At 46.8% G+C, this 12,836-nt stretch overlaps 1 protein-coding gene across 1 annotated transcript in view; it reads left to right on the top strand.

Annotated features, from left to right (window-relative positions):
• Positions 1-390: 390 nt before the first annotated feature.
• The window catches only part of ccm2l (CCM2 like scaffold protein), a 37,521-nt gene continuing 25,075 nt past the window's right edge, over positions 391-12,836 (top strand). The window contains exons 1-4 of the mRNA XM_071349352.1: positions 391-566; positions 3,489-3,656; positions 10,324-10,407; positions 12,130-12,313. Coding sequence (XP_071205453.1) covers positions 534-566; positions 3,489-3,656; positions 10,324-10,407; positions 12,130-12,313 — 469 coding nt within the window. The 5' untranslated portion in view covers positions 391-533. The remainder of the gene's footprint in view (positions 567-3,488; positions 3,657-10,323; positions 10,408-12,129; positions 12,314-12,836) is intronic.

The raw sequence follows: 12,836 nt of genomic DNA, 5'->3' as shown, positions 1-12,836 counted from the left end.
TACAGTGTGTGTGCAGTGTGTGTGTGCAGTGTGTGTGTGCAGTGTGTGTCTTAATCAGCATGAAGGCATGCATATGTGCTTGTGTGTGTTTATTCCTCTGTTATCAGGTCAGGCTGTGTGTGTGTGGTGTGTGTGTGTGTGTGTGTGTGTGTGTGTGTGTGTGTGTGTGTGTGTGTGTGTGTGTGTGTGTGTGTGTGTGTGTGTGTGTGTGTGTGTGTGTGTGTGTGTGTGTGTGTGTGTGTGTGTGTGTGTGTGTTGGTGTGTGTTGGTGTGCATTTGTCTGTCTGTCTGTCTTTGTTAGTTTATTATCAGGCTCTGGTGGAGTTTCCTGTCTAACAGGAAGTGGGTTTCCTCTGTTTCCTACGACTCTCCTGTGCTCCTGAGGTCTTTGTTGAGTGTCAGGAACTCTCACACACGTCCCAGCCGTCAGCCCGTAGCCCAAAACCAGCCCGCAGCCCAAAACCAGCCCCCCAAAACCAGCCCGTAGCTCACAGGGAGACGCCACTTACCACACGACTCGGCCTACTTCAGGGATGGACTATGAGCCCACTAAGAAAGCCAAGAAGGTAAGTCCTGCTCATGTTCTGTTCATCAGGTGAACGGTTTCCTCAGGCAGAGGGTTCTGGCTACAGAGGTAGAGGGACACAGCCAAGATGGCCGTCATTCTATTGTTTCGGCCTTTGGCGGTGCGGCTTGCATTGTTTACTGTGTGTGTGTGTGTGTGTGTGTGTGTGTGTGTGTGTGTGTGTGTGTGTGTGTGTGTGTGTGTGTGTGTGTGTGTGTGTGTGTGTGTGTGTGTGTGTGTGTGTGTGTGTGTGTGTGTGTGTGTGTGTGTGTGTGTGTGTGTGTGTGTGTGTGTGTGTGTGTGCTATACTATTACTGTAACAGTACCCACCATACTTTACATAGCTGTGTGTGACAGTAGGCTACGACAGCTCTGAAAATGTCATGTGTTTTCTGGTTCACCGATAGATTTAGCTTGAAAGTGGAATTCGCTTTAGGGGAAACAGCGACAACTCTCTGCCCCACCGCCGATGTTATTGGTTTTGTTTTCTTGATGAAACGGCGGTGGCAGTTTCACCGTTAACGATTCCAGATTTAATGTTGCTGCTATCAGGGCTCCTCGAGTGGCGCAGCGGTCTAAGGTACTGCATCTCAGTGCAAGAGGTGTTACTACAGTCCCTGGTTTGAATCCAGGCTGTATCACATCCGGCCGTGATTGGGAGTCCGATAGGGACGGCATCGTCCGGATTTGGCCGGGAGTAGGCCCTCATTATAACTAAGAATTTGTTCTTAACTGACGTGCCTAGTTAAATAAAGGTTAAATAAATTAATATATATATATACAGTATATATATATATATATATATCAGATTTCCTTCAAATGAATCTGAATGGCCAGTAACTGCTCTGGTGGCTGGTGGATCATCATTTCGATATTAGATTAAGGAGGCATTGGAAATCTCTGACCCTATAAACTCATGGTTTCATAGAGAGCCTAGAATATCGATCACAGTAGCCTACGGAACAATGAGGAGGCGATGGCCACAGAGACACTGCACATAAACAAACACAAACGCACCACGGTTGCTGGGGAATGTGACCCGTGTGTTATGCTGCGCTGGTTAAACCAGTGGGTCTCTAATAGTGTGTGTGTCATGTCATCTGTCGCCCTCTGAGTGAGCTGTTAATAATCCCATTACACACACATACACACCATTCTGTCCCTCTCTCCCCTCTCAGGCTCTGTCTCTCTCTGGGTGAGTTGTCCGTCCCGTCTCAGGCTCTGTCTCTCTCTGAGTGAGTTGTCTGTCCCGTCTCAGGCTCTGTCTCTCTCTGAGTGAGTTGTCTGTCCCGTCTCAGGCTCTGTCTCTCTCTGAGTGAGTTGTCCGTCCCGTCTCAGGCTCTGTCTCTCTCTGAGTGAGTTGTCTGTCCCGTCTCAGGCTCTGTCTCTCTCTGAGTTGTCTGTCCTGTCTCAGGCTCTGTCTCTCTCTGAGTTGTCTGTCCCGTCTCAGGCTCTGTCTCTCTCTGAGTGAGTTGTCCGTCCCGTCTCAGGCTCTGTCTCTCTCTGAGTGAGTTGTCTGTCCTGTCTCAGGCTCTGTCTCTCTCTGAGTTGTCAGTCCTGTCTCAGGCTCTGTCTCTCTCTGAGTTGTCAGTCCAGTCTCAGACCAAGGCGCAGCGTGGTATACGTACATTCTTTATTATAATAAGAATGAACACTGAACTGTCTAGTTGACATGTTAAATCTCTAGGTTTTACCAAAACCTTTAAGTTATCATCAATTAAGAGCAGTTGGATTATGTAATTAGTAAAACGTATTTTAACAAAAGAGAAGAGAATCATATGAAAAGTAACATGAGCGTTGGGTTGTGAACGGAAACTACTTTCTATGAACGTTGAAACATGAATTTCTAGATGAAACGCTGATTAATTTTGGTGAAAAAAAGAGACTATAATTTTGAAATAACTGTCTTTTTTGATGATGATCTGTGAAGAGTTGGGAAAATTGCACCGAAAGTGATTATAGAAACTGTATTAATAGAGAGTGGGAACGAGGGAAGAGACGGAGAGAAAAGGCAGATAGTTAGTCTGTTGTTAATTACTCAGCCTTGACTTGCGGTGGAATACACACACAAAAAATGTCTGTAATACTTACCCAGTAGACATTTACTGGTGTTTTAAGACTTCAGAAAGCATGTACCTACACACTCTTCAATGTAGCTGTAAAAAAAATGTTTTAGGATTTTTATATTAAATTTGTTGCATCAATCGGCGTCGATCAGAGAGAGTGTGCAGCTATGACATTTTCAGATGTCTCAGGTCTTGTGATCCCCCCCCCCCCCCCCCCCATCAAGCGCCTGGTCGACCCCTCCACACCACACCCCACTACCCGAGTATGACATTTAATAAACGCACTCTTGCCCTCTCTCTCTCTCTTCCTCCATCTCCTTCTCTCTCCCTCTCTTCCTCCCCCTCCTTCTCTCTCTCTCTCTTCCTCCATCTCCTTCTCTCTCCCTCTCTCCCTCTCTTCCTCCATCTCCTTCTCTCTCCCTCTCTCCCTCTCTTCCTCCATCTCCTCTCTCCCTCTCTCTTCCTCCATCTCCTCTCTCCCTCTCTCTCTTCCTCCATCTCCTCTCTCCCTCTCTCTCTTCCTCCATCTCCTCTCTCCCTCTCTCTCTTCCTCCATCTCCTCTCTCTCTTCCTCCATCTCCTCTCTCTCTTCCTCCATCTCCTCTCTCTCTTCCTCCATCTCCTCTCTCTCTTCCTCCATCTCCTCTCTCTCTTCCTCCATCTCCTCTCTCTCTTCCTCCATCTCCTCTCTCTCTCTTCCTCCATCTCTCTCTCTCTCTCTCTCTCTCTCTCTCTCTCTCTCTCTCTCTCTCTCTCTCTCCCTCTCTCCCTCTCTCCCTCTCTCCCTCTCTCCCTCTCTCCCTCTCCCTCTCCTCTCTCTCTCCCTCCCTCTCCCTCTCCTCTCTCTCCTTCCTCAGGGCTTTGTATCACCCATCAAGCTCCTGGTCTTCTCTAAGTCGGGGCGCAGACAGACAGACAGGAGTAGTGTGTCTCGTAGACCGCTCCACACCGTACCCCTCTACCCTCCAGACTTCCTCATCCACCCAGAGAGACTCATCTATGACTATGTAGAGAAGGAGGTCAAGGTGAGACGTCAACTAATCAATCTCTAGTTGTATCAAAGGTGAGGAGGACACATCATCTAGACTTATAGATAATAGACTTGCAAACACAGACATAGGCTATGTCTCAAACACAAGTGTGGATGTTACTAGAGAAGATGTCTTGTGTTTGGGACACAACCAGACATACCATTGTACTTCCTCCTCCTCAGTTCCTGGGTTACCTTCTGTGCTCGTTTCGAGGCAAGCAACACTGAACAAAGGGCGAGAGCACCAGCTGTTCCTGACGACTGTGTGATCACGCTCTCAGTAGTTGATGTGAGTAAGACCTTTAAACAGGTTAACATTCGCAATGCCGCAGGCCAGATGGAATACCGGGATGCGTACAAGCTGGCAAGTGTCTTCACAGACATTTTCAACCTCTCCCTGACCCAGTCTGTAATACCATCATGTTTCAAGCAGACCACCATAGTCCCTGTGCCCAAGAACGCCAAGGTAACCTGTCTAAATGACTATCACCCTGTAGCGCTCACATCTGTAGTCATGAAATGCTTTTAAAGGCTGGTCATGGCTGGTCATGGCTCACATCAACACCATCTCAGACACCTTACACCCACTCCGATTAGCATACTGCCCCAACTCATCCACAGATGACGCAATCTCTATTGCGCTCCATGCTGCCTTTACCCACCTGGACAAGAGGAACACCTATGTGAGAATGCTGTTCATTGACTACGGCTCAGCGTTCAACACTATAATGCCCTCCAAGCTCATCACTAAGCTCAGGACCCTGGGACCAGAGGTGAAAGTAAGGCGGTACAGTCCGGTACTGCATCCTGGGTAAAATAAATAGTGTGTGGGGGGGGGGGGGGGGGGGGGTACGCTGTAGCGTAAAACCAAAAACCGAGACGTGCGCAGACAGCATTGCATTCTGGTCTATCGTCAAATGTCCTTACACTTTTTTGATGTTTTGTGTAACAAATGTCTCTTTCATTCACCGTTTATTATTTTATTTCATTCACCGTTTATTCACTGTTTATTCACCGTTTATTCACTGTTTATTCACCGTTTATTCCCCGTTTATTCACTGTTTATTCCCCGTTTATTCCCCGTTTATTCACTGTTTATTCCCCGTTTATTCCCCGTTTATTCACTGTTTATTCCCCGTTTATTCACTGTTTATTCACCGTTTATTCACTGTTTATTCACTGTTTATTCACCGTTTATTCCCCGTTTATTCACTGTTTATTCACCGTTTATTCACCGTTTATTCACTGTTTATTCCCCGTTTATTCCCCGTTTATTCACTGTTTATTCCCCGTTTATTCACCGTTTATTCACCGTTTATTCACCGTTTATTCACCGTTTATTCACTGTTTATTCACTGTTTATTCACCGTTTATTCACCGTTTATTCACTGTTTATTCACCGTTTATTCACAGTTTATTCACCGTTTATTCACTGTTTATTCACTGTTTATTCCCCGTTTATTCCCCGTTTATTCACTGTTTATTCACCGTTTATTCACCGTTTATTCACTGTTTATTCCCCGTTTATTCACCGTTTATTCACCGTTTATTCACCGTTTATTCACCGTTTATTCACTGTTTATTCACTGTTTATTCACCGTTTATTCACAGTTTATTCACCGTTTATTCACTGTTTATTCACTGTTTATTCACCGTTTATTCACCGTTTATTCACTGTTTATTCACCGTTTATTCACCGTTTATTCACAGTTTATTCACCGTTTATTCACTGTTTATTCACTGTTTATTCCCCGTTTATTCCCCGTTTATTCACTGTTTATTCCCCGTTTATTCACTGTTTATTCAATGTTTATTCCCCGTTTATTCTCCTTTTATTCACTGTTTATTCCCCGTTTATTCACCGTTTATTCACTGTTTGTTCCCCGTTTATTCACTGTTTATTCCCCGTTTATTCTCCTTTTATTCACTGTTTATTCCCCGTTTATTCTCCTTTTATTCACTGTTTATTCCCCGTTTATTCCCCGTTTATTCCCCGTTTATTCACTGTTTATTCCCCGTTTATTCACTGTTTATTCAATGTTTATTCCCCGTTTATTCTCCTTTTATTCACTGTTTATTCCCCGTTTATTCCCCGTTTATTCACTGTTTATTCCCCGTTTATTCACTGTTTATTCACCGTTTATTCACTGTTTATTCACCGTTTATTCACAGTTTATTCACAGTTTATTCTTTTATTTCATTCACCACTGTTTTGGAGGCTTGAAATATGTAGCATGTGGATGAATGTGAGTCGGGACCCTTTGAAGTGATTTTGTTTGACAATCAGATGAAAACATGATGACTGGTTGTGTTCATGCCACAATATAAGGTCATACGGTGTAAAAGTCAAAAGGACCAATCTTTATGACAGAGATGTTATTGATTTAACAAGAGATTCTAAATAGAATTCAATGAGTGTTTCTGTGTATGTAGCCATGTTATCACCTCGTAGCCCTGCACATGGACTCAGTACTGGTACCCCGTGTATAAAGCCATGTTATCACCTCGTAGCCCTGCACATGGACTCAGTACTGGTACCCCGTGTATAAAGCCATGTTATCACCTCATAGCCCTGCACATGGACTCAGTACTGGTACCCCGTGTATAAAGCCATGTTATCACCTCGTAGCCCTGCACATGGACTCAGTACTGGTACCCCGTGTATAAAGCCATGTTATCACCTCGTAGCCCTGCACATGGACTCAGTACTGGTACCCCGTGTATAAAGCCATGTTATCACCTCGTAGCCCTGCACATGGACTCAGTACTGGTACCCCGTGTATAAAGCCATGTTATCACCTCGTAGCCCTGCACATGGACTCAGTACTGGTACCCCGTGTATAAAGCCATGTTATCACCTCGTAGCCCTGCACATGGACTCAGTACTGGTACCCCGTGTATAAAGCCATGTTATGTTACACATTGTGTATTTATTATTCATTTTATTACTGTGTTTTACTTTTCTATTATTTCTCTATTTTCTTTCTCTCTACATTGTTGGGAAGGGCCCCATTTCACTGTTAGTCTACACCTGTTGTTTCTCTCTACATTGTTGGGAAGGGCCCCATTTCACTGTTAGTCTACACCTGTGGTTTCTCTCTACATTGTTGGGAAGGGCCCCATTTCACTGTTAGTCTACACCTGTTGTTTCTCTCTACATTGTTGGGAAGGGCCCCATTTCCCTGTTAGTCTACACCTGTTGTTTCTCTCTACATTGTTGGGAAGGGCCCGTCAGCATTTCACTGTTAGTCTACACCTGTTGTTTCTCTCTACATTGTTGGGAAGGGCCCCATTTCACTGTTAGTCTACACCTGTTGTTTCTCTCTACATTGTTGGGAAGGGCCCGTCAGAAAGCATTTCACTGTTAGTCTACACCTGTTGTTTCTCTCTACAGCCTATGCTTCCCTCCAGTCCCTCGACTTCTTGGCACTGACGGAAACATGGATTACCACAGATAACACTGCTACTCCTACTGCTCTCTCCTCGTCTGCCCACGTGTTCTCGCACACCCCGAGAGCTTCTGGTCAGCGGGGTGGTGGCACTGGGATCCTCATCTCTCCCAAGTGGACATTCTCTCTTTCTCCCCTGACCCATCTGTCTATCGCCTCCTTTGAATTCCATGCTGTCACAGTTACCAGCCCTTTCAAGCTTAACATCCTTATCATTTATCGCCCTCCAGGTTCCCTTGGAGAGTTCATCAATGAGCTTGACGCCTTGATAAGTTCCTTTCCTGAGGATGGCTCACCTCTCACAGTTCTGGGTGACTTTAACCTCCCCACGTCTACCTTTGACTCATTCCTCTCTGCCTCCTTCTTTCCACTCCTCTCCTCTTTTGACCTCACCCTCTCACCTTCCCCCCCTACTCACAAGGCAGGCAATACGCTTGACCTCATCTTTACTAGATGCTGTTCTTCCACTAATCTCATTGCAACTCCCCTCCAAGTCTCCGACCACTACCTTGTATCCTTTTCCCTCTCGCTCTCATCCAACACTTCCCACACTGCCCCTACTCGGATGGTATCGCACCGTCCCAACCTTCGCTCTCTCTCCCCCGCTACTCTCTCCTCTTCCATCCTATCATCTCTTCCCTCTGCTCAAACCTTCTCCAACCTATCTCCTGATTCTGCCTCCTCAACCCTCCTCTCCTCCCTTTCTGCATCCTTTGACTCTCTATGTCCCCTATCCTCCAGGCCGGCTCGGTCCTCCCCTCCTGCTCCGTGGCTCGACGACTCATTGCGAGCTCACAGAACCGGGCTCCGGGCAGCCGAGCGGAAATGGAGGAAAACTCGCCTCCCTGCGGACCTGGCATCCTTTCACTCCCTCCTCTCTACATTCTCCTCTTCTGTCTCTGCTGCTAAAGCCACTTTCTACCACTCTAAATTCCAAGCATCTGCCTCTAACCCTAGGAAGCTCTTTGCCACCTTCTCCTCCCTCCTGAATCCTCCTCCCCCCCCTCCCCCTCCTCCCTCTCTGCGGATGACTTCGTCAACCATTTTGAAAAGAAGGTCGACGACATCCGATCCTCGTTTGCTAAGTCAAACGACACCGCTGGTTCTGCTCACACTGCCCTACCCTGTGCTTTGACCTCTTTCTCCCCTCTCTCTCCAGATGAAATCTCGCGTCTTGTGACGGCCGGCCGCCCAACAACCTGCCCGCTTGACCCTATCCCCTCCTCTCTTCTCCAGACCATTTCCGGAGACCTTCTCCCTTACCTCACCTCGCTCATCAACTCATCCTTGACCGCTGGCTACGTCCCTTCCGTCTTCAACAGAGCGAGAGTTGCACCCCTTCTGAAAAAACCTACACTCGATCCCTCCGATGTCAACAACTACAGACCAGTATCCCTTCTTTCTTTTCTCTCCAAAACTCTTGAACGTGCCGTCCTTGGCCAGCTCTCCTGCTATCTCTCTCAGAATGACCTTCTTGATCCAAATCAGTCAGGTTTCAAGACTAGTCATTCAACTGAGACTGCTCTTCTCTGTGTCACGGAGGCGCTCCGCACTGCTAAAGCTAACTCTCTCTCCTCTGCTCTCATCCTTCTAGACCTATCGGCTGCCTTTGATACTGTGAACCATCAGATCCTCCTCTCCACCCTCTCCGAGCTGGGCATCTCCGGCGCGGCCCACGCTTGGATTGCGTCCTACCTGACAGGTCGCTCCTACCAGGTGGCATGGCGAGAATCTGTCTCCGCACCACGTGCTCTCACCACTGGTGTCCCCCAGGGCTCTGTTCTAGGCCCTCTCCTATTCTCGCTATACACCAAGTCACTTGGCTCTGTCATATCCTCACATGGTCTCTCCTATCATTGCTATGCAGACGACACACAATTAATCTTCTCCTTTCCTCCTTCTGATAACCAGGTGGCGAATCGCATCTCTGCATGTCTGGCAGACATATCAGTGTGGATGACGGATCACCACCTCAAGCTGAACCTCGGCAAGACAGAGCTGCTCTTCCTCCCGGGGAAGGACTGCCCGTTCCATGATCTCGCCATCACGGTTGACAACTCCATTGTGTCCTCCTCCCAGAGTGCTAAGAACCTTGGCGTGATCCTGGACAACACCCTGTCGTTCTCAACTAACATCAAGGCGGTGACCCGTTCCTGTAGGTTCATGCTCTACAACATACGCAGAGTACGGCCCTGCCTCACACAGGAAGCGGCGCAGGTCCTAATCCAGGCACTTGTCATCTCCCGTCTGGATTACTGCAACTCGCTGTTGGCTGGGCTCCCTGCCTGTGCCATTAAACCCCTACAACTCATCCAGAACGCCGCAGCCCGTCTGGTGTTCAACCTTCCCAAGTTCTCTCACGTCACCCCGCTCCTCCGCTCTCTCCACTGGCTTCCAGTTGAAGCTCGCATCCGCTACAAGACCATGGTGCTTGCCTACGGAGCTGTGAGGGGAACGGCACCTCCGTACCTTCAGGCTCTGATCAGGCCCTACACCCAAACAAGGGCACTGCGTTCATCCACCTCTGGCCTGCTCGCCTCCCTACCTCTGAGGAAGTACAGTTCCCGCTCAGCCCAGTCAAAACTGTTCGCTGCTCTGGCACCCCAATGGTGGAACAAACTCCCTCACGACGCCAGGTCAGCGGAGTCAATCACCACCTTCCGGAGACACCTGAAACCCCACCTCTTTAAGGAATACCTAGGATAGGATAAAGTATTCCCTCTAACCCCCCCCCCCCCTTAAAAGAGTTAGATGCACTATTGTAAAGTGGTTGTTCCACTGGATATCATAAGGTGAATGCACCAATTTGTAAGTCGCTCTGGATAAGAGCGTCTGCTAAATGACTTAAATGTAAATGTAAAATGTACATTGTTGGGAAGGGCCCCATTTCACTGTTAGTCTACACCTGTTGTTTCTCTCTACATTGTTGGGAAGGGCCCCATTTCACTGTTAGTCTACACCTGTTGTTTCTCTCTACATTGTTGGGAAGGGCCCCATTTCACTGTTAGTCTACACCTGTTGTTTCTCTCTACATTGTTGGGAAGGGCCCGTCAGCATTTCACTGTTAGTATACACCCGTTGTTTACGAAGCATGTGACGAATAAAATGCGATTTGATGTGGTTGTCCTCCCATCTCTCTGGGTTCGGCATCACGGCCTTTATGCTTTTATCTAGTACAGTGATGCTAAACTCTGATCCTTGTTGTCCTCGTAGTTCCTGGGTCACCTGACGTGGGTGTCGTGTTCTCTGAACCCTTCCAGTAGAGATGAACTTCTGCAGCTCCTGGACACGGCCAGGGTGAGTTTGTTACACATTTAAAGTCTCCAATAAAACATTGGAAAACAGAACTGGAGCACAGCATGTTGTACTGATTTACTCTGCTCCCAGCTTCCTCCTACCCTGGGCTGCCTCGATCTATTCACACCCTTCAGTCTTTTTGTTCTGTATCTATTCACACCCAGTCGTTCAGTCTTTTTGTTCTGTATCTATTCACACCCAGTCGTTCAGTCTTTTTGTTCTGTATCTATTCACACCCAGTCATTCAGTCTTTTTGTTCTGTATTAATTCACACCCAGTCATTCAGTCTTTTTGTTCTGAATCAATTCACACCCAGTCATTCAGTCTTTTTGTTCTGTATCAATTCACACCCAGTCATTCAGTCTTTTTGTTCTGTATCTATTCACACCCAGTCATTCAGTCTTTTTGTTCTGTATCTATTCACACCCAGTCTTTCAGTCTTTTTGTTCTGTATCTATGGGCGCGACCCAGTCGTTGAGTCTTTTTGTTCTGTATCTATTCACACCCAGTCTTTCAGTATTTTTGTTCTGTATCTATGGACGCGACCCAGTCATTCAGTCTTTTTTGTTCTGTATCTATGGACGCGACCCAGTCATTCAGTCTTTTTGTTCTGTATCTATGGACGCGACCCAGTCGTTCAGTCTTTTTTGTTCTGTATCTGTGGACGCGACGCAGTCATTCAGACTTTTGGTTCTGTATCTATGGACGCGACCCAGTCATTGTCTTTTTGTTCTGTATCTATGGACGCGACCCAGTCGTTCAGTCTTTTTGTTCTGTATCTATGGCAACCCAGTCGCTCAGTCTTTTTGTTCTGTATCTATGGACGCGACCCAGTCGTTCAGACTTTTGGTTCTGTTTCTATGGACGCGACCCAGTCGTTCGTTCTAAATGTTCCATTGCCATACTGGCTGTTAACGTTCTTTTCCCTTGCTAGCTAGCTAACTACGGCTAACGTACAGTCATGTCAAAATAACAGCAAAGTAGCTGCATTTACATTTGTTTAAGCTATTTTCTAGTGACATTCATTTGGATCCATAAATCCAAAATAATAAGGTAATGAGGCTCAATTTCGCCTGGAATAGAAAATGTACTCTCTCGTCAGGACACTGTTGTTCAGAGGAGCTAGCCAACCACACATCTAACACAATCACTTCAAGCTGAAGCTGGAAAGACTGCAAATTAGCTGTGTTTCATTTTACCTTTTTTAAATTGACATTTCTTTGTACATATCCATAAAAATGATGCCAGCTGATTAATTCTTTGAACTGGCTGATAAACGATGTCTGTCTCTCTCTCTCGTCACGACTCCCAACACGTTCATTACTGTTAGAGTTGAATATTGAAACAATGTTGCAAATGTCGGAGAGATAGACAGCAAGGTTTAAACAAATCTCCGCTGTTGAAAACTAAATGTTAAGTCTAAAAGAAATGTGAGATAATGTCTAGATGCTTTTTATAGTGGAGATCAAGTTTATAAATTGCCTGGCTGGGCTGATGAGACAGTGGATTGCAGCAGTCAGATGGAACAGAGTAAATAGGCATTTTAACGTCATAGATTTAGCCGGTGGTAACTTGTGGAATACACACCGGCTGGAATGGGTTTTTAACCAATCATCATTCAGGATTAGACCCATACATTGTATAAATAGTAATTACATAGCATGACTTGTGTCTGTATCTCTGGTGTGTAATATGTGTCTCTGTTGTTTATTGGTTGCACAGCAGCTGAAGGTGCTTCCTCTGAAGACCAGTGTAGAGCAGGACTGTATCCTGAGCCTGTCAGCCCGATGTCTTCTTCTGACCTGGCGAGACAACGAGAAGCTGCTGCTGAGAATCCCCACGCACGAGATCGCTGCTGCCTCCTACCTGAGAGATGATGCACTGCACCTCCTGGTGCTCAAAACAGGCAAGGCAGCTCAGTAACTCACTCACAGAACATTTCAATGATTAGTCATGTCTGGATTCAGCGTCGATGAGTTTGTCAGCATCTGATCACAGACTTTATTTACTATGCTGTACATGGTTGTGGATGAATCAATCTGAATCTGGAAAGTATGTGTTTGGTGACACTCCCCCTCCTCCTCCTCCTCCTCCTCCTCTATCCTCCTCCTCCTCTTCCTCCTCCATCCTCCTCCTCTTCATCTTCCTCCTCCTTCTCCTCCTCCTTCTCTATCCTCCTTCTCTTCCTCCTCTTCCTCCTCCTGCGCCTCCATCCTTCTCCATCCCCCTCCTCCATCCTCCTCCTCCTCCATCTCCTCCTCCTCCTCCTCCATCCTCCATCCTCCTCCATCCTCATCCATTCCCCTCCTCCATCCTTCTCCATTCTCCATCCTCATCCATCCTCATCCATTCCCCTCCTCCATCCTTCTCCATCCTCCATCCTTCTCCATCCACCTCCTCCATCCTCCTTCTCCATCCCCCTCCTCCAT

Source organism: Salvelinus alpinus, chromosome 17, assembly GCF_045679555.1.
Source record: "Salvelinus alpinus chromosome 17, SLU_Salpinus.1, whole genome shotgun sequence".
In the NCBI taxonomy this organism is placed as follows: Eukaryota; Metazoa; Chordata; class Actinopteri; order Salmoniformes; family Salmonidae; genus Salvelinus; species Salvelinus alpinus.
Note: the sequence above shows the minus strand (reverse complement) of the source record. Positions and strands in the feature narration are given on the sequence as shown.